Genomic DNA, 27,358 nt, shown 5'->3' on the forward strand with positions numbered 1-27,358 from the left:
GTCAAGCCCGTTATTCAAGATATAGAATACAGACTTATAATTCTTACCAAGAAACATCTTAACTACTTTTCATTTTAACAAATTCCACAGAGCATTATCAACTCAACCCCACCCCCTGCCCTCCTCTCCTTATTTTTTGTTTCTTTCTTTCCTCTTTTTGAAAGCGGACAAACACTCAAGTCCTTAATGGCTCAAAACCGTAGGACTTTTAATATTAATTTTAACGACAAGTATGGGACTCGACATGATATGGTCAGGAATGGCATTATGGCCCCTGAATCATGTTCGTGCTGTTCCCATTCCACGAGTCTGGAAGGGACCTAAGCTTGACGGGTCCATGGTTCGAAGCCGGCGTACAGTGCGCCACTCAAGCCGGGTATTCGGCTCTATTTCATCCACACGTGCTGAGCATGTTTTATATTATATAGATGAGACGGTTTTTACAAAAAATGCGGTCAGTAGGTGTTACAGAAAGAGTTATATTATTGATTTGTCTTTTTCTCCGCCTGTCTCTTTGTCCACTCAATCAACTTATTTTAACCATACTTGTTAGCAGTGCCTTCTCAGTTGGTGGCAGTGAGAATCGTAAGGACGGGGGTGTTTTTCCTATCTCGGAGGAATTTCTTGTTTGAATTAAATGCATATGTTGTATTTGGATTGAACATGTGCTTAAGTTAATTCTCTCTGCAAGAACAAAATTATCAAAACGGGCTTTTATAAACACAATTACTGAGTCTTTTGACTTAGCTAGAATTAAATTTGTTTTAAAGTATCAGTTCACTACTATATCAAAAGGTAAGTATAGTCAAATCAGTCAATCAGTAAATTGATAAGTCGATCTACCTCTCAGTAGATTTCTTGAGTGCCTGTTTATCTAATAACTGTTTATATTTATTTATTTATTTATCATGTTTCAGTTCATAGCAATGGAAATCTCTCCGACGATTGTGGTCCTTGTAGTGACCTCTGTGATGACCTTGTGTCAAGGTCAAGGTCAAGACGCCACCACAACGCCAGGGGCCGTCGGTAGCTCCGTGGTGGACGCTGTGGTTCAGAGAATCCGTTCCAGGTATGAGGACCTCTACTGTGTTTTTCTGTCTCTCTGCCAGTTCTTCATCTCCCACCAGCTCTGCTTTTAATTTATAAAAGCTTTGAGTAAAGGGTTTTAGATAGACTCGGAATCGAGACGAGGGTGGTGGCGTATGCTCGCTTGTTCATTTCATTTCATTTCATGTACTTTATTATCCATTTGGTTGTCCGTGTGTGTGTGTGTGTGTGTGTGTGTGTGTGTGTGTGTGTGTGTGTGTGTGTGTGTGTGTGTGTGAATGTGCGTATGTGAGTGTATGTTTGTGTGTGTGTGTGTATGTGTGTGTGTGTATGTGTGTGTGTGTGCGTGTGTGTGTGGGTGTTTGTTGGCGCGTATGCATGCGTTGGTGTGTGTGTGTGTGTGTGTGTGTGTGTGTGTGTGTGTGTGTGTGTGTGTGTGTGTGTGTCCGCGCGCGTGCACAGCGATTTCAATAAATAGTACCGAAGAGATTTTCATGAACTTTCCACAAAAGTTCTTCCAGAAGTTTGTTTTTTATACAAATGTCTTCGATGACGTCATATTTCGCTCTTTTTACATTTAGTCAAGTTTTGACTAAATGTTTTAACGTAGAGGGGGGAATCGAGACGAGGGTCGTGGTGTATGTGCGTGTGTGTGTGTGTGTGTGTGTGTCTGTCTGTCTGTCTGTGTGTGTGTGTGTAAAGCGATTCAGACTAAACTACTGGACCGATCTTTATGAAATTTGACATGAGAGTTTCTGGGTATGATATCCTCAGACGTTTTTTTCATTTTTTCAATAAATGTCTTTGATGACGTCATATCCGGCTTTTCGTGAAAGTTGAGGCGGCACTGTCACGCCCTCATTTTTCAACCAAACTGGTTGAAATTTTGGTCGGGTAATGTTCGACGAAGCCCGGACTTCGGTATTGCATTTCAGCGTGGTGGCTTAAAAATTAATTAATGACTTTGGTCATTAAAAATCAGAAAATTGTAAAAAAAAATATGTTTTTTATAAAACGATCCAAATTTACGTTTATCTTATTCTCCATCATTTGCTGATTCCAAAAACATATAAATATGTTATATTTGGATTAAAAACAAGCTCTGAAAATTAAATATATAAAAATTATTATCAAAATTAAATTGTCCAAATCAATTTAAAAACACTTTCATCTTATTCCTTGTCGGTTCCTGATTCCAAAAACATATAGATATGATATGTTTGGATTAAAAACACGCTCAGAAAGTTAAAACGAAGAGAGGTACAGAAAAGCGTGCTATCCTTCCCAGCGCAACTACTACCCCGCTCTTCTTGTCAATTTCACTTCCTATGCCTTGAGCGGTGGACTACGAGTATACGGTCTTGCTGCGTTGCATTGCGTTCAGTTTAATTCTGTGAGTTCGACATCTACTTGACTAAATGTTGTATTTTCGCCTTACGCGACTTGTTATATTTAGTCAAGTTTTGACTAAATATTTTAACGTAGAGGGGGGAATCGAGACGAGGGTCGTGGTGTATGTGTGTGTGTGTGTGTGTGTGTGTGTGTGTGTGTGTGTGTGTGTGTGTGTCTGTCTGTCTGTCTGTGTGTGTGTGTAGAGCGATTCAGACTAAACTACTGGACCGATCTTTATGAAATTTGACATGAGAGTTCCTGGGTATGAAATCCCCATACGTTTTTTTCATTTTTTTCAATAAATGTCTTTGATGACGTCATATCCGGCTTTTCGTGAAAGTTGAGGCGGCACTGTGACGCTCTCATTTTTCAACCAAATTGGTTGAAATTTTGGTCAAGTAATCTTCGACAAAGGCCGGGGTTTGGTATTGCATTTCAGCTTGGTGGCTTAAAAACTAATGAGTGAGTTTGGTCATTAAAAATCTGAAAATTTAAAAAAAAAAATTGTTATAAAACGATCCAAATTTACGTACATCTTATTCTTTATCATTTTCTGATTCCAAAAATATATAAATATATTATATTTGGATTAAAAACAAGCTCTGAAAATTAAAAATATAAAAATTATTATCAAAATTAAATTGTCCAAATCAATTTAAAAACACCTTCATTTTATTCCTTGTCGGTTCCTGATTCCAAAAACATATAGATATGATATGTTTGGATTAAAAACACGCTCAGAAAGTTAAAACGAAGAGAGGTACAGAAAAGCGTGCTATCCTTCTCAGCGCAAGTACTACTCCGCTCATCTTGTCAATTTCACTGCCTTTGCCGTGCGCGGTGGACTGACGATGCTACGAGTTTTCGGTCTTGTTGCGTTGCATTGCGTTCAGTTTCATTCTGTGAGTTCGACAGCTACTTGACTAAATGTTGTATTTTCGCCTTACGCGACTTGTTTTATATATAGAAAAGTTCAGGCGTCGCTGTGGCAATCGTAGTTTTTAATCAAATTGATTGAAATGTTGGTCAAATCATCTTTGACCCAGTCCGGCCTATGGAATTGCATTTCGGCTCGAAAGCTTACAAATTATTTAATTAGTTTTGTTGATCTAAATTTGGATTAGAAACGAATTTAGCTAACATAATTAAAGGCATATGTACTCGATGACTATACACGCTAATTGCTTTACCAACAGCTGGAGACATGCTAAATTAAGTTCCCTGCAAGATATTGTGGTCTAGGACCCCTTAAATGTTGAGATATTTGAATTTTTATTTTGATCTAGATCGTCCTATTTATAGATTTGCCAACAGAGGTAGCGTTGACGCAAGGGAAATAACTCCGCGTCTTTGTTGACATCCTCACTTTTTCAGAGGCTAGAACAAGCTGTAATGCATGTATTATGGTCCGCGCATGGTGACATATCGTCATTATATGGTCTTATGGTGCGTTTGACATCGATTATGGGCAAACTACACTTTGTAAACACGGGAGCGCGTACATATGCCTTTAAGAAAGATTGCTTCGTATTCATAATTCTCTCTTGAATCCAAAAATAGAAAGATAATGTTGTGTTTGGATAGGAAGTAAACTCAAAAATCAAGAAAATCCGTTTTATGCAATTGCAGTTCATTTGTGTTACCAAGACAATGTGTCCGCCCCGTCTCGGCCAAAGGGTTTCGGCAGTTTTATTAAGATTGACTAAATGTATTGATTTCGCTTCACGCTGCTTGTTTTTCTACTTAACTCGATCTCCAGTGATGAATAGAATAATGAGAGTTTTAACAATCTAAATTTGATCTCTTGAGAACAAACAGTACTCCTATAAATATATTTCGTGAAAGCTGACGCACTTGCAAAATGTTTGTTGTTATTATGACAATGTATGCCCAGTCAAACAATCAAACAATCTTACCTTTTTTTGCATTTCATTACACAGATGTGTCTTTTCTGAAGACCGTTTGTTCCTGCGTCGTGTGGCCCATGTCGTGTCACGTGACGGCACTGCGAGCTCTGGTGTTAATGGAGGCATCTGGCGGGTCTGTTGTTTCTATAATTTATTGTCTTTTACTGCCTCATAAAATGTCGTGTTTTGTTTGTCTACTTGTGTAGTCGTTTGATTAATTTCCGTGTTATTATATTTTTCTTTTGATGTTTGATTTTTCATTTCAAATACTTTTAGCTATTTCGGCATGGTCACGTTGCCAGAAAATGTCTTTGTACTCTAACCAGTTACCTCCCCTTTTTGAAGTGAGCAAGCGCAAATCACATTATCAACCGATTTGAACCAAATCATGTATTCAAAAGAGGGATACCTAGTGGGCTTTCTAAAACCAATAAGTAGGCGAACTTCACAAGAATAATCCAAAAAAAGTTCAAAATAAAAGGGCAATGGCATACCTTGCAGTTGGAGTTGCTCGGTTGCAATTCGTCCGACTCAACTTGTAGTGTGGGTACAACGTGATTTAAACGTCTTTCCCTCAAAAAAACAATCGAACTAAAGAAAACTGCACTTTTTAAAACTACCATGATGTTAACCAGAGAAACACGAAGAAATGTTCCCCACGAATGTTTCTTTCAACAAAAAGAATGGCGTTCAAATATGATGGCACAATGGCGGAAAGCTTACATACAGATGTTACAAACACTGGCTTGACAGTTAAATTTAGCAGCGTGGAAGGTGTACACCTGGTTTGATGCCTATCGCCTTCTGATCTTTGTCTCACAGTAATTTCTTGAACAGATGCAGGCATGTTGCTGCATTAAAGACATATTTTGTTGGCTAAATTGCAAGTAAATCGATTAACAGTTACATAAAACGTGATGTATAGATACTCCTAAATGCAGCTCCGTGTGAAAGTAGAGTAGGTTTGTTGGTGGGAAGTGCGGCATTATTGGTTACATTTCGGCCATTTATACCTTTCCCTGCAATTGTACACTGCACACGCCAAAACAAGTTTACATTCACAATATTGCATCATGTATCCCCTGTGTTGTGTTATTTTGGTTTTGCTGTACAATGACGCACTGCGACACAATAAGGCCTTTCATAACAGTACCCTCACATTTTGGGATACGGTGCCAAACCCCCCTTCACAAAACTTAGTGTAAGCTTCCATTCCCAGTGGGTGAACTCTTCTGTATCCTTCAGTTTGTACGGTATGTGCTTAATTCGTGCACAGAAACGGATCTAGCATGTTTAGATCGTGAACATCTGTATGCTAGATGGAAATCCGGATATATCATATCGACACATTCCCATACACGTCTTATTCTCATCCCCCACCCCACCCAGCCCCACCCATGTCCCAGAGAAAAACGCAAAGGCAATGCATTTATTTGTAGAAAGTAAGGGGGCAGGACTGAAAGCGGGGCGAGTAATGTTTGTGCGTGTGTGCGGCAATCGCACGAGTGTCATTTTTCTCACACGGAGTATACTTTTTTCTTCAGCATAACGCAGTTTGTGTATGAATATCAAAATCAGCTGCTGGTACTGTACTTGTGGCTTGAGATTTTCAAAAAATGGCATAGACCATGCAAAAAGCAAACATCCAGATGACAAATTGAAGTTTAGGGGTCTAACTCACACACACACACACACACAAACACACACACACACACACACACACACACACACACACACACACACACACACACACTCGCACACGCGCGCGGCTCCCTCCTCGTCTCGACTCCCAAATACAAATTGACCAAATGTAAAAACGCCGGAGCATGTGATTAACCATTCAGTCAATCGAGTTCAATGAACGTCCGGTTATCTCTCACCAGCTGTATTAACGTGTGTACCGAGCAAGCGAGCGAGCGAGCGAGAGAGAGAGAGAGAGAGAGAGAGAGAGAGAGAGAGAGAGAGAGAGAGAGAGAGAGAGAGAGACTGATAGAGACTGATAGAGACAGACAGACAGACAGACAGACAGAGACAAGGACAGAGAAAGAAGTCAGGAAAAAAATAATAAGAAAGTATAGTCGCAATAACCGAAAAACACACATAAACATGTGGGGATATCATCTAAAAAATGCAATCTGCGTACTTTCGCTCTGTGAATCATTCAAAGAGTGAAAGAACGCGCGCACGAACACAAATACACATTCATCTTGATTACCATTCTACCGAAATACATAACTAAATATTGCCTGGTTGTAACGAAAATAGAGAGAAAGAAATTATGACAGAAATTATGACATCTCATTGAGATGAAGGGAAGTATAGAGATGTGAAGGTTCGCTGTGTTCCCATCTCGCTATGAGAAACGAGAGAGGAGGTTCTGGCAAACCGTCCCATCCCCTTGCACCCATCTAACAAGAAAATTGGTTGATTAAAATCAACATGGCCGAAGCAATGTTTTCATAAAAGAAGCGGTATTGTACGGGCGCATGTTGTATTTGGGTTACATGTGTTGCAGAGTATTTGAAAATACGTAGGCATAAAAACATGCAAAGAAGAGTGATAAGTCCCTGTTGTGAATATAGTCAAGTGGATACATTGATTACTTATGTATCACACTAGTTTTACTGCTACAGCAGTCCCTCTCATGAACGGACACCATAGGGCCAGTGCAAACCTGTCCGTACATTGCAGGTGGCCGGTCACGGCAGAGGTCCCCCCCCCCCCATCACACACACTCAGACACACTTACGGACTGAGTGAGTCTTTGCTACTGGTGAACGAGCTCTACTTGTACTAAAACAATAAGGTCAAACTACTACAACTTACAACTGAAAGGAAACAAAAACTGTACTGTAAAAATGACGTTAAATCAACGGTGTCAGAAAAAGAGAGATAAAAGAAATCCTCAAATTCCTGAGGATACAGGCACCCCATGAAAGCAGCCACGAACAAACTCACAGAGGCACACATGCTTGTGCAGATACTTTGCCAAAGTATGAATTGAAAACCTGCATGTCGTAATTTCTTTTTTTTCTGGCTTTATTGAATGCTTCAGGCAGTGACTTTTCTCTGTCCAGTTTCCTTTTTCGTCTCTCTTACCCCTCTCTTACCCACTCCCCCTCCCTTCCCCTCCCCGGCCACTCCCTTTACCCAGCCCCGACAGCACAAACTTCTAATCTGCAAGGCAGAGTACACATTTTCTAAAAGGAAGACTACTCCTCTTCAATTATATCCAGAGATCTTCCAGCTGTCTCCACCATACGCCAAGTGGTCGAGTCTTATACCCCCTTTCCACACAACCGTTTTAGGTCCCGTTCCCGTACCGACCAAGGAACAATGCGGGCACGGGAGGGATCGGGAGAGAACCGCAATGGAACGTAAATAATCGTAAACGGAACTGCTTTGAACGGTAGGGTCGGTAGGGACGGTTGAGTTTCGGCTGCATGTTCAAATGTTTAGCCGTTCTCCTCCCGATCAGAATGAACGGTAATGGAACCTCAACACATCGGTAACGGAACGCTTGGATCGTTAAAGGAACTTAAAACAACGGTAACGCAACGGTAGCGCTTTCACACACTGAGTTGTCATACCCACATTTCACACATCCGTTCTAGGTCCCGTTCCCGTACCGACCAAGGACGGCTGCCACTATGGTCAGACGCTGCTCAAAGATGCCAAAAACGGCCGTTTGCGCAGCGTTCCATTGTTGTGGCAGCCGTCCTTGGTTGGTACGGGAACGGGACCTAGAACGGTTGTGTGGAATGGGGGTATAACTTTTGACACCGACAAACTGAAGAATGAACAGATCTATGAGGTAACCGTCTCAATGGTCCAGGCTCAGGAAACAAAGAGTATATATGGCTTTGCTAATCTTCTCAATGAATGAGGTTATACACGGCAGCTGTCATTAGCCACCGCACTAGTTTTGGACTCAACCATCAGCTGGTATGTATAACATGACATGCACACCGTGAAGCTGTGTACTGATCATGTCAACTCGGTGACTCGGCCTGGGGCGATTGTAGCTTCCCTTCTTCGTGTCCGATAGACAAGGACAATAAATAGTAGAGCATAGTGCAATTTCGTGTTGGCATCTTCTCCACTGAAAGCAAGAACCCAAAGACTGAAGACCAAAGTGCTTACCCCACTTCTGACCCGAATCACCCCCCTCCTGCTGGGTACACGTGCACTCAAATTAACACAAGACTGACACCTCTGCTTTGACCTGTGTGCCAGGAGTCGGATGAGAGAGAGAGACAGAGACAGAGAGACAAAGAGAGAGAGAGACACACACACATAGACAGAGACACACATAGAAAGACAGAGGCGGAGAGACTCAGAGGGAGACACAGACAAAGACATACATACAGAGAGAGACAGAGAGAGAGAGACAGAGACAGAGAGAGACAGAGACAGAGAAAGAGACAGACAGACAGACAGACAGATAGACAGAGAGTGACTCGAGACGGAGAAACAGATAAATGAACACCGGGTGAGAGAAAATGACTCGAGAGAGAGAGAGCGCATGAGATCGAGAGAGAGACAAAGAGAGAGAAAGAGATTGAGAGAGAGACAGATACACACACAGACACGAAGACAGAGCGAGGGAGAGACGGAGAGACTTGCGTGGAGTGTACGTGACAGACAGTGTGTGTTGCTATAAACAGACAGACGAGGTGCAGCTCATTTCCGAAACATCGCAAATGGGACAACAGTGACATGATACTGTTTGAATTCCAAAAAAGCGCAGCTCATTTCCGGAACAGCACAGATGACAAAGTTGGTTTCAACAAAATGGAAGCCGCCAGTTGGTTTCAACAAAATAGAAGCCGCCAGTGGCGATAGGTCACGTGTTCCTCAATGTCACCTTCCTATGGCAGCGGCCATCAAAAAGTAACTGATCTCGTGAGAACGGTAACAAACGAGTCATGTCACCTCTCCCAACCCATTAGAGTAGATGGTCGCTCCTGCGGCCATCAATAAAGACGGAGGGGAAGCAATGGGATGATGCGCTGATCTCTCCTCCTCTCAGCCTCCAACCCCTTTTTCTTGGGGGGAGGGGGGTAAAGGAGGCTAGGGAAGGGGTTAGGATAAGAGGCAGGGATGGGGGGGGGGGGGACGTAGGATGAGAGGCAGGGGTTAGAGAGAGGGAGATGGGAGTTAGATGCTTGGGGGGAGATGGGAGAGAGGGGTAGGATGGGAGGTAGAGGGGGGAGATGGGAGGTAGGGGCTAGAACCTGTGAAATACAGTAATCCAACAGAATTGGGTTTCACGAACGAGATGCCAGTCGGCCGACTGTTCGTCTGTGCACGGGGAGTTGCCCGATATCAGTGTTGCTCTCCCGCAGCACCGTCGTCGGACAACCGCGGTAATCCGACAGAAACTGTGATTATCCGTACAGTTAGTAGCAGAATGCTCACACTTTGTTTGGATTCTGAAGCATACGTGGTGATCATTTTTCGAAATGTATCCATAGGACGCAGTAGTCCAGACGAAAAATCAGGGTTATGTCTTGAAGACGTCAAATTAACCTACATACGTGAGAGAGACACCCGTGAGATAATAATCGTTCAAATCACACGTGTGTATATCATGTAAATGAGGTCATGTCAAGCAAGTCTGGCAGGGACCTGTTTTTCCACTGCTTATGATGCCAAAGTCACCGAGACAAACGTTATTATAGAAACAAAAATTGCGCTCGCTAATTACCCTCGATGAATCTTTAGAACTAACACGTCACGCCACACTTTCAGAGTAACCTTTCTTTGCTTTGACGTAATAGATTGCACGAGGCTTTAGAAGAGATAGAGGTTCCAAAACAAGCGTCTTCAATTTAGCTGCCTCGTCTGCAAGACATTTTCAGTAAAATACACGTAAGTACAGTATGTAGGATAAACAGAATACTACATGGCTTGCTATGTCGGACCAGATTTACACTCCGACTCGTTGCTTTTTCAAATAGTGAACAGCTCGCTTTCGCTCGCAGTTCAATATTTCAAAAAACAACTCGTGTAAATCTGGTACGACACAGCAAGCCATGTAGTATTCTTTATTTATGGCTTAAGAGGGTTCGACGTCACGCGAGGAATTACAAGAAGTCTCGGTCATAGTTATTCAGAGCGGACCGAGACTAGTTTCTTCTTCGAAATCGGCCATTCTCACGTGCGAGTAAGTAAGCGGAAGTGGTAATGTTGAACCGCGTTATGAAATTTCATAAGAGTGTGACCGCGATTTCATAAGCAAATCTCATAAGGCGATGCACAAGCCGTGAAACGTAACGCAAGTGTGACACCCACTTAATGCATCGCCTTATGAAATGTGCTTATGAAATCGCTGTCACACTTGCGTTACGTTTCATAACGCGGTTCAACATTACCACTTCCGCTTACTCACTCGCACGTGAAAATGGCCGATTTTGAGGAAGAAACTAGTCTCGGGCCGCTCTGAATAACAATGACCGAGACTTGTTGTAACTCCGCCTGGATGCACCCTAAAGGTCTTTCAGCCGGTCCCAAGCCCGGACAAAGGAGGAGGGTTGGGCGTGGGGTTAGCAACTCCACCCCGCCAAAAAACCAACTTGCTACAGAAACCGCAACAAAAACAAACCAACAACAGCCCAGTCAGGAAGGTTCCTCTCTAGAAGAGCTCATGACGCGTGCTGGTGAAAGCCTACGGGAAGCCAGGACGCCGACAAACCTTCTGTCGACAAAGGCAAAAACCAGAATAGGGACCTGGAACATCCGAACCCTATATGAGAGCGGAAAATCGGCTCAAGTGGCAAGAGAAATGAGGAAATACAACATCAGAGTCCTCGGTTTATGCGAAACAAGATGGAACGGAAGCGGCCAGTCTAAATTGACATCAGGAGAGACCATCATCTACTCAGGCCACGAAGACTTGGACCACCACCACACCCAAGGAGTAGGGATGATGTTAACACCGGAGGCCGCAAGATCACTCATGGCATGGGAGCCGGTCTCCTCAAGACTTATGTCTGCCAGATTCAACTCCAAAGGAAGGAAGCTCACCATCATTCAGTGCTACGCACCAACCAACATCGCGGAGGAAGACGCAAAAGAAGAATTTTACAGCTCCCTACAGTCCCTTCTCGATCGTACGCCAAGAAGGGACATGAAGATCGTCATGGGAGACCTGAACGCAAAGGTGGGAGACAACAACAAAGACAAAGAGCTCATCATGGGCAAGCATGGCATTGGCACATGCAATGAAAACGGAGAGCTGTTTTCTGACTTCTGCTCCTTCAACGACCTTGTTATTGGAGGCACCATCTTCCCACACAAGAACATCCACAAGACAACCTGGACTTCGCCAGATGGAAAGACAGACAACCAGATAGACCACATAACGGTAGCACGCAAATGGAGAAGAAGTTTGCTGGATGTCAAAACGAGACGGGGAGCAGACGTAGCCTCAGATCACCAGCTACTAGTGGCAACGATGAAGACCAAACTGAGAGCATTCAGCGACTCGTCAGGCAGACCACACTACAAGTTCAACGTGCAGTTTTTGAAAGATAACGGGAAACGAGAAGGATACAACTGCGAAGTTAGGAACAAATTTGAGGCCCTGGCAGAACTAACGGAAACAACAGTTGAACAACACTGGGAAGAACTTCAGAAGACATGGAAGACCACGTGCACTGAAGTCTTGGGAAAGAAGGAGAGAGAACACAAAGAATGGCTGACACCAGTGACATGGGCCAAGATAGAAGAGAGGGGAGAACTGAAACAGAAACTCAACAGATGCCAAGACCAACAGGAAAAAGATGAGATCAGAGCGCAGTATTGGGACATCAACAGACAAGTCAAGAAAAGTGCAAGAGCAGACAAGAGACAGTTTGTGCATGACTTGACAGATGAAGCAGAGACAGCAGCTAGACATAACAACACCAAAAGGCTGTATGAAATAACGCGAACGCTGTCAGGAAAACAGGGCAACCCAAGCAAACCGGTGAAGGATAAGAGTGGCAAGATTATCACGAATGAGGCAGGACAAAGATCTCGCTGGGAAGAACATTTTAAGGAGATATTGAATCGACCACCCCCACCCACTGCTCCGGACATACCACCAGCAACTGAACAGCTCCATGTTAACACCGGTCCGCCAACCAAAGCAGAGATCATCAAGGCCATCAGGAAGATGAAAAGTGGAAAGGCGGCAGGCTCGGACGGGATCCCCCCTGAGGCACTGAAGGCAGACCCAACACTGTCTGCAGAGATGCTACAGCCCCTCCTACACAAGATATGGGAACAGGAAGAAATTCCGGCGGACTGGAAGCTAGGATACCTGGTCAAACTACCCAAGAAGGGAGACCTTTCTCAGTGTGGTAATTGGCGAGGAATAATGCTCCTATCTATTCCAAGCAAGGTCCTGACCAGAGTCATGCTGGACAGACTGAAGGAGGCCTTGGACAAGAGACTGAGATCGGAGCAAGCAGAGTTTCGCCGAGACAGGTCATGTACTGATCACATAGCTACCCTGCGCATCATCGTCGAACAATCCATGGAATGGCAGTCACCCCTGTACATGACCTTTGTGGATTTTGAAAAGGCTTTCGACAGTGTGGACAGGGAGACCATCTGGAGGCTGATGCACCACTACGGTATTCCACAGAAGTTCATCAACATCATCCAACATCTATATGAGGACTCAACCTGCCAAGTCATCCATAATGGCAAGCTGACCAGCCCATTTGTAGTGAAGACAGGGGTGAGACAAGGCTGCATGCTGTCGCCGACCATCTTCCTGATGGTCATTGACTGGATCATGAGAAGGACAACCATGGACAGCAACACGGGAATCCAGTGGACTTTCGCCAAACAGCTCGAAGACCTTGACTTTGCAGACGATGTTGGCCTCCTCTCCCACAAACAGCAACACGCGCAAGCAAAGCTGACAAGACTCCGTGAAGAAGCTGAAAAAACAGGCCTGAAGATCAACAGACAGAAGACTGAGGTGATGAAGATGAACAACAAGCAGAACCTTCCTATCCAGCTGCAGGGAGAGACCCTCAAGGAGACAGACCACTTCACGTACCTCGGGAGCGTAATTAGTACGGACGGCGGGGCAGATGATGATGTCAAGAGTCGTATCAACAAGGCAAGACACGCTTTTAACACCCTGCGACCCATCTGGAACTCCAAAGCACTGTCCCTCCGGAGTAAGATCAGAATCTTTAACACCAATGTGAAGGCAGTCCTCTTGTATGGATCAGAGACCTGGAGAGTGACCAACACCATCACAGGGAAGCTCCAGACTTTCGTCAACAGGTGCCTGCGGCACATCCTCAACATCAGATGGCCGGAGAAGATTTCGAACGCCGACCTGTGGAAGCGAACCAACCAGAAGCCCATCAGCCAGGATGTCAAGAAGCGAAAGTGGGGATGGATTGGACACACCCTACGGAAGCCAAACGACAACATTACCAGACAGGCCCTGGATTGGAACCCACAGGGAAAGAGAAAAGTTGGGCGGCCAAAGCAGACCTGGAAAAGATCAATTGAAAGTGAGGCAAAGGCAGCTGGCACGACATGGCCCCGACTGAAAGGAGCTGCCCAGAACCGGGTGCGTTGGCGAGGAGTTGTTGCGGCCCTATGCTCCACAGGGAGTCTACAGGAATAAGTCAAGTAAGTCAAGTCAAGAGACTTGTTGTAATTCCTTCGCGTGACGTCGAACCCTCTTACGCCATAATTTGACGTCTTCAAGAAAAAAACCAGACTTTATTCTTGGATTACTGCGTCCCATGGATACATTTCGAAAAACGATCACCACGTATGCTTCAGAATCCAAACATTATGTGAGTATTCTTTTACTACTGTGAACAGCTCAGATCATGGGTAATTTTAACACCTTCACATTTAAATGCTTATTTTATAGCCATCCATTGAATTGAGAAGAAAACAAAGCATACTAAACTGCTAAGCATGAATCAAACAATAAGAAAATAAAAAGAACCAACAGCATCGTTTTGTATGTGTGGGTAGTAAACACGTTTTATTTACAAAACACGGCGGAAAATGGCGACAAATTTGTTGCACAGCGACAGGTCACTTTCTTCAACCAAGGCCAGTACTTTCATACATGACAAAGGAAAGCAAATATGGCCTGAATAATAAAGTTATAGTGTTCCTTTGCGTGTCTGAGTGATAAACTGTTTTAACCAACTATCTTCTGAAACGTAATTGCACTCAGCAGATTTGTCTTCCGCTCATAACTTTCGTGTCACACGGTCTTTGCGACAAACAGATAGATCGCATTCTCGCAGAAAATCATTGACAACACAGACCAGTCATTTTTAGCATTGCATTTGGGAAGGGCTACTATTATAGTGTGTTTTAAGAAAGAAAAACATTACAGTATCGGCAGAACACGACCAAATGAGTTTTCGTGTCACAGCGTTATGGGCGTGAGATTGTGTTCTCACACTGTAGCAAAATCATTGACAACACAGACAAGTCAGTTTTAGCATAGACATTGGGAAAGGCTACTATTATAGTGTGTTTTAGGAAAGAAAAACATTATAGTATCAGCAGAACACGACCAAATCATGACAAATGAGTTTGCGTTTTGGGCGTTATGGGCGTTTTTTCACACTGCAGATCATATCTCAAAAACTACGGAGTGGATCTTTATGAAATTTAATATGGATATTTTTGACTGGATTTTCTCATAGAAGGTTTTTCCGTTTATTGATAGGACAGTTTGATGACGTCATATTTTACCGTTTGCCAAAAGGTCGAGGCAGCACTTTCACAGTTACAGTTTTTCATCAATTTGATCGAATTTCTTATCACACAATCTCAGATCTAGGCCGGATTATGGGATTGCATTTCAGTTTGGTCACTTAAAGTTTTGTTATTGAAATGTTTGTTCGAAATATGTCATTTTTTCAAATTTTTAAAAACTAATATTTGAAACAAAAAATTTATATTGGTGTATTCCCTATTGCGTCCTGTATCTAAAACTATATAGTTTTGTTGTTTTGTATTGATAATTATGCTTAAAAATGAAGAAAACCGATAAATAACCACTATCTTTATTTATGAAAAAAGACACTTAAAAACAACTTCTATCTATTCCTTACCATTTTCTGATTCCAAATATATATAGTTTCATGGTGTTTGACGTTGAAAATAGGCTAAAACTTAACAAACTCGGATCGTTGAATGGAAATTATACTTCCAAGCTCCGTGCAGCTGACAACATGATAAAAACACGTCATTTCAAGTGTGGAACACGCTCATGACGTCATACTGAAAGGTGATGAATTATGGCTTCACCTTGCGATGTTTCATTTCAAACATGGTAACATTTTTAAAGGGGTTTCTTTCTCAGATTTCTGTTTGCCCTCTGTCTGTCTCTCTATGTCTCCGTCTGTCTGACTGATTCAATTAAATGTGTAATTACTTAGTTTTGCAAAAGTCAAACTAAGTAGGATATACCTAATTGATTCAGGTCTCTAAATTCTTATTGTAAAATTGTGAGTTTTATTCAAAACAAATTTAATTGGTGTTTTAAACTCAATAATGGGGCATGCTGTGATGAGTAGAAGAATGTGTGCTTACGAGCAGAAAAAGCCCATCAAAGTCAAGAATCGTGTTTTTCTTTTTCTATTTTCACCTTGTAGCTTCATTATACAGACACTAAGCAACAGTGTAGTTCCACTTCCAGTGCAATATCTTGTACTTTAATTTTGACCATCTGTGTAACACTTTATTGACCCATGATCTGAGCTGTTCACTAATAGAAGGGCGCTGGTTCTGAGCGACGCTTAGTTCTCGAGATAGGTGTGACCAGATGACGTAATTTATACTTTCGTCATCGGAGATCTTTCCTATTTCAATCAGTGTCATTTCCCAGTTCTGTGTTCTGCGGTCGTTTTGACTGACTTGACAAGTTGAGAAAACCAATGACACTTCATTTTTGCGAAGCAACTGAATATGAAAAGAAAAGAAAGCGTGCAGAAGTATGTTTGGGTCTTGCAAGACTTTATGACCAACGATTTCTCCCTTGAAAGTAAATGAAGATGTCTGCTTTTCGTCTGCTTTGAAGGTAGGGAGATTTTACAGCGCACACGGTAAATTGCAAGTCGTATTGGACAAGAATTTTGTTATTCTTCTTTCTTCGAAGTACCATAGATTTGTTCTTTGCCATATGTTCGACCTGTGCATCGTTATATTAGGGGAAAAACACGTTTGAACGCAAATTCGCAAAGAAATTTTGATCATTTGCTCCGGAACTGCAACGTCGATTTGCCCAAACAAAAAATTCTTGCTCAATATGCGGGAACATGCTGGTAGTGTCATATTTTTTAAATGGGGGAGGAAGAACTGCTCACTCCGGCCCTGTTCTTTTTTTCGTCACACCCAAAACCGTTATTTGTTTTGGGCGCGCGACGCAGCATTATACGGATAATCACATTTTCTGTCGGATTAGCGCGGTTGTCCGATAATGGTGCTAGAGGAGAGCAACACTGGAATCGGGCAACTTCTGGTTTCTACCATCTGCTACGAGTGGTCCCGCTCGGTGTTTGCAAACTGCTATCAACGCGAAGGCAATATGGATGCATTCAATAGAATCGGCCACTTGGTGGCGGTGTCCATGCAGTCGTACTAAGTTGCAATGACGAAGCAATAGCTTCATTTCTTTACGAAAGTCTGTCAAATGCACACACAAAACAAAACAAAACAAAAACTGCAAGAATAACTTGTTGACAATTTCGTTCCCGTTATTTCTAACGCAAAATCTGTTGAACTACTGGTAATCGACAGAGCTTGGCTTGGCTCATGTAAACATCTCTTTTACAGGTCAACGAAACCATGTTCGATGCAACCAAAGCTTGCTCCAACGTCTACATCCAATCAGCTTGCAATAACATCACATCCTCCTTTGGTATTGACTGGCCGGCTGTCACGTGGTCTGACCTGCGCAAACCGCTTTATTCTGGTTTGGCCGCGGCTCTGTCCACTCTGCTGACCTTGGGGTCTCGAACTATGCCGGGCAACATCACTGAACAGGCAGATCTGTGGCTGGAAATGTACGGCGAGCAGAGAAAGACTTTCATCAACAATGCCGGTGCAGTGACTGAAATAGGTAACATTTCGGAGACGATTGAGGATTGAAACAGCTTTCTGTCGACACATCTTTTCACAGAAGCAAATCACAGCTGTTTTCGTTTGCATTAATTACATTTCCAATCATATAAACATACCGCTGAAGTAAAATGCACTTAACTTGTATGTGTTACTCTAAGAGTTAAAACAGAATTTCAGTTTCAGAGATGTAGTTTCTTTCTTACTTACTGCACTCTGTTATTTTTTGGGCTTATTTTCCTTACTGGGCATTCTGATTAAATATACTGCTAGATTGCCACACTGTAAATTACTGAGGAAAGTTGACTGGCGGAGAACCTTCGATACAATAACAACAAGTGTTACAGTATGACGAGAAGTCAAGCGAAGTCTAATATCAAAAATGCGGTTGAAAACAGTTACTCCACTTATTGTTATGCCGAGCTTTTAAATTATGCAATCAACATGAAAAAAGCAAAAACGTTCATAGGTCGGAAAAAGGAAGGTACACTGGTACACATTGGTTTTATCTTTCTTATTTTCAGTTCAAAGTTTTTGTTATGTTTTCCACGATTAACTTGACGTACACTTTTTCATTTCAGAATGTAACGACAAACTTGACCTGGTTTTTATACTGGACAGTTCTGGCAGCGTCGGGAACTCCGACTATCAGCTGATGCTAAACTTCGCTGCTGACGTCATCGATGCCATGGACGTTTCAATCGTGCGTGTTGCCGATATCGTCTACAGTACCACTGTTGTGGTTCATTTTGACTTCAACGACTACACCACGAATATGCAGGCCCGTAGTAAAATGTTGACTACGCCTAAACGTAAGTTATTTTATTCTTACTTTAAATGTCCAAATGACTACTACGTAATACTCTCAGTGCTTTGTGGTAATATATAACTTCAAAAGGACCACATGTAGTTAATGTGCCTTTTCATTATTATAGAGTAATATACATGTAATTTCATCACTGACGGAAAAGGACAATCTGCAAAATCCTGAACATCTATAATTATGTCCACCACTAACCCAAAGTCTGATCCTGATGTGTACGAAAACCGTTATCTTCTGTATATGGAAGAGTTTTAATGCTTTGAAGAAGTGAGAGAAATAGTAAATGCTGCATTGTTGTTGGGTTACCCATGAATTTAATGTTGAATTCATTATTTCGAGCTAACAATACAAATGAAACGAAATAACCAAAACAGAAAGCATCCCAAAAAGGTCATTAGGGTGATAGCATGTTGTGCCAGTCCTGATGGTGAAGTGGGCATGCTGCTAGGCCCAGGTCAGGCGATCAAGGCGATGGCGAGCAGGACGTCACGGGATGCCGATAGACACTGACGGGTTGTCCATGCACGCCGATTGAGTTATGGGTTGTGTTGGCGGCAGTTTCGAGTAGATCTCGCTGGTGCTAATGAACAAAATGGCGATCTTGACGTGGTTCTGTAACTCGGAGTCTACCACTTCTTAGCAAGACGTGGGTACTGTTGTTGGCATGAAAACGACAATACAGGCAAAAGACAGTGGTAATTTAACAAACGCCTTAGCAACTTGCTGCACTGACTACCCAGCATCAAGTCTACCGAACGCCTGTTGACGTACTAATTGAAAGAATACATAAATTGAAGCCATTTGAGTTGAGTTGAGAGTTGAGAGTTGAGTAACAAAATACTATAATGTCGTCATGTTTTGGCACTTATGATATCTCTTCGTTATTGATTTTAACTTTGAGTGTATTGTTTTGTTGTGACGCTGAAAATGTACGTTTTTCAATGTGCCATACTTTTGGCGCCTCTCTGTAGGTTCGAGAACTCATTCCATCTTGTCGTTCTAATCACATCAGCCAGAAGGCAGCTGGGATTTTTGTTACCTTCAAAGCAAATGAAATGTGTTTAGATGTCATTGTAAATTCAAATCTGTTGAGAGGTGATTAACGAGAACCAATGCTTAAAATCACGAATGAAACCGGATCACCTGAGAAATACAGTGAGTATTTAAGTCTAAACCTCAACTTAATCTGAATTTGTAAATATTACAATGAGATTTGTTTTAACATTTGGGGATTGCAGTGGACAGAGGTACGAACACGGCAGTAGGACTTGACCAGGCAGCTATTACTCTGTACAATTCATCTGCTGGTGCGAGAAGTGATGCTAAGAAGGTGGCTGTCCTTGTCACTGATGGCCAGTCTCACTTTTATGCTACAAATCAGTCTGCACACGCTTTGAAGGTATTTTCTTCGTGGTCATGTAAATAGTCTTCTTTTTGGTTGTCTCCTTCTTCTCACTCCTCCTCCTCCTCTTGTTCTTGTTTTTGTTCTTCTTTTTTAACGTGCTCATTATCTCCTCCACCGACTTATCTTCATTCGCCCCGGCCTTTTTTGCTTTTTCCTCTTCTTTCTTCTTTAATTTCGTCTCCTTTTTTGTCATACCCTCCTCCTTTTGTTAGTGTTTTTTCTTTGTTTGTATTTACACATAGCAAATAACCAAAGGGAAGTAATCGCTCTTTATGCATACGACATGTGTAATAGAGTAAGCGAGAGTTGTACGGAACCTTTTCCCCTGGCACCTGAGAGAATAACAAGCATTGAAATGAACAAGCGACTTTCATCCTCATGTATTTACACAGTTGTTTAGACTACGTTTGGCTTGGCGACGTTTTCCCACGTTGTTCACCGGATTATATTCCGTCCTATCAAGGGTTGAGGGTGTAAGACAATGGATGCGAGAATCATGTAGGCAAGATTTGAAGTTATGAATGTGTATAAAAAAAAATGTGCATGAAGTATAGTAGTAGCCTTTACATCTGTGTTGAAACAAATCCAAGCATATATTTTGGCATTTTTGCTGACAGGACAAAGGAACGACGGTTTTCGCTGTTGGAGTTGGTAACTATAACCGAAGGGAACTGAAGGCTGCAGCCAGTGAACCAATCTGTTCCCACGTTCTGACCTTGACCTCTTTTGACCACATCCAGTCCATCATCGCTGAGATCCAGAAGAGCACTTGTGACGGTGAATTACATGTTGAACGATTGACATATTAAGATGCTCTAGCTTTAAAAAAAACCAAATATTTTTTTTGTTATCGATGCATTTTATCATTTCGTTCTTCTTCTTCTTCTTCTTCTTCTTCTTCTTCTTCTTCTTCTTCTTCTTCTGCTTCTTATTCTTCTCCTTTTTGATTGTAATTGGCAATGCTTCCAGAACTTGTAAAAGGCAAGATAATATGCTTCAACATAACATTAGCTTCTTCTTCTTCTTCTGCGTTCGATGTTGGTGGCCGTGCTAGATCCTCAGACCCTATTAGCGAAAAGCAGGAAACAGGAACGATTCTTAATCTCGTCTTCTTCTCAGCATCCTAACCTTTTTGTTATCAAATATATCTGTGTTGGGTGTTTTTTTGCAGCCAACTTGAAGTTCAACGATAATGTGAATGGGACCCTGACAAAAAACACAACAACGAAGGAAATCGAGACGAAAGTGCAAACAAACAAAACCATTGTAAGTCAATTAATTTAGAGAGAGGAGAGAGATAGCGTTTGTTTGTCAGTCTGTCTATTTGTCTGTTTGTCTGTTTGCTTTTTATCTGTTTTGTTGTTTGCATACCATCCTGCCTGTCTGTCTGAGTGCGTATTGTGGCTTATGTATTCATGATGGTTTGTTTGATATTGGTTTTTAACGTGTCTTCAACCAATATACGGCTACCAATGTTTGATGTTTGAACAGATAATGAAAATAAGAAGATTGTGAAGAACTTAACTCCATCGTACAGTAGAAGAAGAAAACAAGGAAACCCAGCCAAGCACAGAAATAGAATTAAAAAAAGACTCACCTGTCTTACAGTAGATCTATAGAGCTAATGTGGTATTATAAGGTCTGATCTATTTGGGCAAGTACAGCATTCCCTCTACAATGTCCACCTTGGTATGTTCCAGCGTAACAGTCTCTTTCTGCTGGTTTTGTTTAGCACGTGTGGCTCGGCAACGCGGTTGTACCCCTTGTCACTACACGTCCACAGGAGTAACTATTGGCCCTCCTAGCTTTTTATGTGCTTGAGAAGATATCCGTGAGCTTGTGAGAACTGTTGTTGATGAGGTCTGGTTGCTATATGACTCTTACTTATCCTTTTGCAAACCTCCAGGCTATAATTGTAGGCTATTGATTTCCCTTTGCCCAAAGTCACTCACGTTCGGCTCTATCAAGGTGTAATTCGGGTATCGCATGCACTCTGCGCCGCAAGCTATTGTACATGGTACACGGTATGTCTACATGGCACCTTTGGTGTAACCTACCTCTCCCATGAGACCAGTAACATGTATCCAATCGAAATTGGCCTTTCAGGGCAGTTATATTTTGGTCACGATGCCAAAGAAAGACTTGAAGGTGTTCTTTATGTTGGAGACTCTAAGACAAGCAGGAGTTAACAGCACCTGTAAAAATGTGAAACTGATGGACTCTTAGAATGTTGCAATGATAGACCTGAATGTGACTTAATATGGAGCTTGCCATGGGAACTGAAACAGGAAACAAACTCGCATCGGTCTCGGATAGCAATACCTTCTGAAGAAACGATAAAAAACTTAAAAAGCAACCTCACCTCTTCTTTTCTCCCACAGGTCGCTTCGGTGCCCTGCGGAATCCTGAACATCTACGTGTCCACCACTGACCCCAAGCCTGGTCCGGCTGTGTACGATGACCGATACCGCGCAACGCCTGATGCCCCGGCTACACTGACCCTGACGGAAACTCTGCCAAGCGGAACTACGCTGTTCATCTCAGTGGTCGGAACACGCCTGCCTGCCTCCGCTGCCGCCCTGAGGAATTGTAGCGACTACTCTTGGACCCTAGAGGTGGTCCGCACAAGAGGTAAGCAGATGGTGGTGGTGTCGGTGGTGGGGGGGGGGGGGGGGGGGGGGGTCAGTAGTGGTGGTGTCGGTCGTGGTGGAGGAAGATTGCAGAGTAGATGAGACGGAGGTATGACAAAACAATAATACTCTACAATGACAGTGGAGCCCAATTGATGTAGACATCGTCAATTGTTATTAGTAGTACATTTAGATGTAATAAGAGAAGTAATGTAGAGGATACATCAGCAGTAACACCAGCAGTAGTTCACCTGTGGTAGTATAACATGCTGAAGTGTTGTTGTTTTTTTAAAGAGGTTGTACTTGTCAGTTTTGGTCTACATCTGGAGATGAGGAGATTATTGGCATACAATAACATCTTACTATTAAATAGATGTATAAAACCGCTTATTTGGATAATGCGTAATGAGTATATCGGTTTAGTGATAGCACAAGCCATTGTCCAAACCGTTATCTCTGTACAAGTATGAATTCTGATGCTTACAGAAACCAGTCACTAGCTGGTACGATTAACCAGCCATGTTAAGTCTAAAACACAGTAATTACATTGAATTTGACAGGAAGAACTGACCAAACGAAACAACATTTGGTTTTCATAACGGGCTGCCGACTTTAAATTCCTGTATCTTGTACTAGTTACCGCTAATTTAGTGGACATATTGCTATCAACGCGGCAACGTCATCCCTGTGGTTGTTTTCTCTCTCAGATATCACAGTGGTCTGTGAGGAAGACGGTGTCCGTCGGCCCTGCGTCAACAATGATGTGGTCAAGGCCAATCTGTGTGAAAAAAGTCAGTCCTTGGGATGATTTGAACGGATGAATGCACGCATGCAAGCGTGGATGCGTATACATGAGTGTTTGGCTTGATAGATGGATTGTTTTTCCTTCCGTTGTCTGTCAGCAGTTCATTATTTTAACAGTAATGATTTTTAAATGATTTAATAAATTGCATAATAGAGTTTTGGACAATCCATTAGCTCCCACTCTTTTTTCCAAAATATTGTTTTTCTTCTATTTTTGCTTGATTACTTGATTAGTCGAGTGAGAGTGAATATATATGCGAGTTCTTCCTTTTATTTTTTTCAAAAACAGTGTTTGTTACCAGCCTCGTACTGTTTCGAATTGAATTGTCTTATTCTAAATGAGAATATAGATCCCACTACTTGTACTCGAAAAGTATCTGCAGAGAGTATAGTGAGTGATCTGAATGTCGGTCTTGCAGGTGACGATGCCAACTACCCTGTTGACAACCCATGCACGACCAGCAATCTGGAGGAGGATCTGTTGAGACACCCCTACCCCTATGACCCCACCAAGTTCTTGCAGGTAAGATATTATGTTTGGCTTTATTTCATTTTTCATGTATGGTTCGCCATAAGTTTCACTTCCACTTTAACCTCAGATCGTACACTGATACCCTGGTTCTGACGATTTCAGTGTGACGTAAAGGGCCGCTACTACATCACGCTCTGCCCAGGGGGCGTCACTTTCAACACCCAGACACGCGAGTGTGGATTTACCTCCCCTGATCAAACACCAGTCACAGAAAAGCCAACCCCGACACCCTCTAAGATTTGTCAAACGCCTCTTACCAATTCTGTTGCAAACCCTTGCACCGCTAATGCTGTGGCTAACGACAAATTCTTTCACACATACATCCCCGATGAAACCAAGTGAGTCTTTTGAATATAGTGCCTTCTACCTCATATTCAGTAACTTTAATTAGTAAGCTTATGTGTATTCGTTACTAAATGTTCTGTTGGTGTCATCATAAACTCATAACTCTAAAGTAGAAATCGTATCATCCGACGCAATTATCATTCACTAGTTTGTTATGTTAAACTTTCACTCCACAGTGTCGATTTGATCTTACATTCGGAAAGTGTTGTTGCCTTATTTATCGACACAATTAATGAAAAAAATAATCTTCCTCTCCTCAATCTTCCAGTTGCAGACTAGATTAGTCCGAGTTTCTCTGGTGAACTTCTTTTCGCTGATACAGTAAAGCTTGTACATAATTGGGGTTCACCCACTGTGACGAATTCGGTACAGCCTGGAGTCGTGTCTTTTATGTGGTCGCTGGATTACTTTACGGGCCATTGCACGAATTCTACAATAACTCTCAGACACTGGTATAATGTTCATGCTTATCTAGATCACAACACACATGGCAACATGAATTATTTGTGTTAATTCCGTGAAGTTCATAATTATGATATTTGGGTTCATTCAATGTGACTATAGTCCCGCAAAGCCTGTGTGAAGCATTGTCCCCTGTCCTCCATCTGACACGGGATCAACAGACAGATGCTCTGTGTTCATTCTATGTTGCTCATTGTTATGAGCTGCAGATTCATCGAGTGTGACGAGTAGGACAAATCCTCTGTGTTAATTCTATGTTGTTCATATGATTTGCAGGTTCATCTTCTTCTTCTTCTTCTTCAGCGTTCCAGAAATTCTGGTGACGTGTGAGCTCGTTTTGCCCATTTGGGTTCCCCAAACTCTACTCTGAGAGCAGTCAGCTTCACTCCGCTTTCGTTGGGTAGGCATGCTGGGTATTTTCGTGTTTCCATAACCCACCGAACTCCGACATGGATTACAGGATCTTTTCCGTGCGCACTTGATCTTGTGCTTGCGTGTACACACGAAGGGGGTTAAGTCACTAGCAGGTCTTCACATAAGTTGACCTGGGAGATCGGAAAAATCTCCACTCTTAACCCACCATGCGGCAGCGACCGTTATTCGAACTCACGACCTCCCGATTAGGAAGCCGACGTCTTACCACTGCGCCACTTCGCCCGTCGAATGTGACGAGTCGGACAAATCCTCTGTGTTCATTCTGTGTTGTTCATATGATTTGCAGGTTCATCGAGTGTGATGCTTCGGGCAACGCCTGCGTGAAACCTTGTCGCACGGGCTCCATCTGGTCTCAGAGTCACTACACCTGCATCAAGAAGGCGACTCAAGCAGTGAGTTGCTCTGCCTCTGACACCCACTTGCCCGATCCATGCGACCACAACGCCTACTACCGCTGTGTCAACCAGCAGGCGACAAGAAAGGAATGTCATCCCATCACTCTCTTCTTCGACCCAGCGACCAAAGTGTGTGGTCATGTCGACACCAACAAGGCTGCCATCCCTGCCAGCTGCAACGCCTCTGGCTGATGGGGTTTCAATATGGCGTCTTCGTAATTGTCATCCGGGCACCTGATGGTTGTAGGGGTTTGCCTGTGCAATAATGCACTCCTGGACATTTTTGTTGTTTTGCTCTTTGCTTTTTTATGCCTGGAAATTAAATGACCTGTGATGTGATGAGATGTTATTTAATCTTATGTATTTGCATTTCATTTTGAGCGGGAATGGGATCGGCAGAACATAACGTCTCAAAGTATTCTATTTTAAACAAAACATTTTCTTTCTTCAGTGTGTATTGTTATGAGGCAATGTTAATGTTGGCTTCAAAGATCAGCTTCATGTTTTCTTTCTTTTTTTTCATTTTTCAGATTTATGCTGTGGATTTTTTCTTATAGTCAGGTTACTGCTTAAACTGGCCTTTGTGTAATTAGCAAATTTAGTGGGGTTTTATGTTCTCCTTTCGAGGCGGATTGTCTTAAGTGAATTTAGGTATGATAATACAATAACAATAACAAAAACTATTGTCCATTGAATGAGTACATTAATAAGTTTTGAGACGTATCTAAGACAAAAAACATACATTTTAGTAAAAGATACTTAAGGCAATTCAAAACAACAAAGAAATGTAAAATCACATCAGTATCCGTATTAATAAGCACACCTATTGCCAACCAAAATAATGTGCAATAACCTCTGAAATTATCAATATTTCACAATATTAATTCATGAACAATTCGTAAGTTCAGTGTGATGTCAAAGCAATACCGTGTGTTATCTGTTACACGTAATAATGAGTATCAGTTTTGTTTTTAGGAACCTTTTAATGAAATTGTAGATAATCTTTTTGTAATTTCACTGAGTACACCCGCGTCGATTTTGTTCAAAAACAAATTACTGATATAATGTGCCTATTTCAAACTGTGTACGTCCTAACCATTTTTCCATTCATGAGTGTTGTTGTGTAAAATGTCATGAGGTTAAACATTTGTCATGAATAACTATTGTTGAGTTGAACTATTGATTGTCAAGGTCAGCTTTGTGTCACTTGAGGTTCGGTATGATTATAGGTAACCTTCTGTTACCATATTTGAGGCCATTAAGACTACCCCAAAGGCCATGTCTGGCAAACACACTGATAGGACAAAAATCAGGGTAATTACCGAAGCGGGAATGAATATCTCTGGGTTTTTATTGGTGCTGATGTTCTTTATGGATGTCAATGTTCCAAGGGTGCTGTCTCTATAAGTCGAGTTATTCTCTCTTTTGTTTCCATTCCTTTATACCAGACGTCCCCCCCCCCCCCCGGACACGATTTTTAACTTTTTCAATGAGTTCAAGATTGTAAACAAGATTTGATGTAACACTTGTGAAAAGACAAAAGCTTTTCAGAACCATCTTCATTTTTTACTGGGGTAGACCTAAACGAAACTAGTTTTAAAAACCGAGACCACCATGTTAACTAAGATCTGTGCCTGATAGCCATAATGGTTGTAGGAACGTTAAACAAAACAAACAAACCAACCCTCGTTGCAAAACAGGAAACCGACGTCATAAACAGAGCGTATGACCTATAGACTAGGACAGATTTCAGAAAATCTAACACCCTCGGGCATTTGTGGGTAATTAATGGCAACAGGTTGTTTCTTATAGATTTGGGTGTGCTGAATCCATTTCTGCCTGTTGCCAAAGTCAAAAATGCCTATATTCGTTACTATTCAACGGTTTCCAAGATGGCCGCCATGATATCAAGAGACTACTAATTCTCAAACAAATGCTTATATCTTTGGTGTTTTTAGAGATACAGTGTTTATTTTTGGCTAGTTGGTAGATGACCGATAGGCAATGGTTGCCTTGTCAGAGTATTTGACCTTGACCTTAAGTCAAGGTCACATGAGACTTGACAATA

The 27,358-nt window shown here is 42.2% G+C and overlaps 1 protein-coding gene across 1 annotated transcript; it reads left to right on the top strand.

Moving 5' to 3' along the window:
- Window positions 1-923: 923 nt before the first annotated feature.
- Window positions 924-26,961, top strand: LOC138954411 (uncharacterized). Its single transcript, XM_070326270.1, has 12 exons — window positions 924-1,069; window positions 4,380-4,479; window positions 17,175-17,460; window positions 18,041-18,271; window positions 19,521-19,681; window positions 20,305-20,464; window positions 20,859-20,953; window positions 22,069-22,318; window positions 23,025-23,108; window positions 23,541-23,644; window positions 23,756-23,991; window positions 25,182-26,961. Exons 1-12 carry the CDS (start codon window positions 927-929, stop codon window positions 25,480-25,482), a joined length of 2,151 nt encoding a protein of 716 aa, XP_070182371.1. The 5' UTR covers window positions 924-926; the 3' UTR covers window positions 25,483-26,961.
- Window positions 26,962-27,358: the final 397 nt, after the last annotated feature.

The sequence above is a fragment of the Littorina saxatilis genome, unplaced genomic scaffold (genome assembly GCF_037325665.1).
Source record: "Littorina saxatilis isolate snail1 unplaced genomic scaffold, US_GU_Lsax_2.0 scaffold_758, whole genome shotgun sequence".
Classification (NCBI taxonomy): Eukaryota; Metazoa; Mollusca; class Gastropoda; order Littorinimorpha; family Littorinidae; genus Littorina; species Littorina saxatilis.

Coding starts and splice junctions, on each gene's coding strand:
- LOC138954411 (XM_070326270.1), top strand. CDS start 927: ATGGAAATCTCTCCGACGATTGTGGTCCTTGTAGTGACCTCTGTGATG. Junction 18,272..19,520: donor AATGTTGACTACGCCTAAAC/GTAAGTTATTTT, acceptor TGGGGATTGCAG/TGGACAGAGGTACGAACACG. Junction 19,682..20,304: donor AGTCTGCACACGCTTTGAAG/GTATTTTCTTCG, acceptor TTTTGCTGACAG/GACAAAGGAACGACGGTTTT.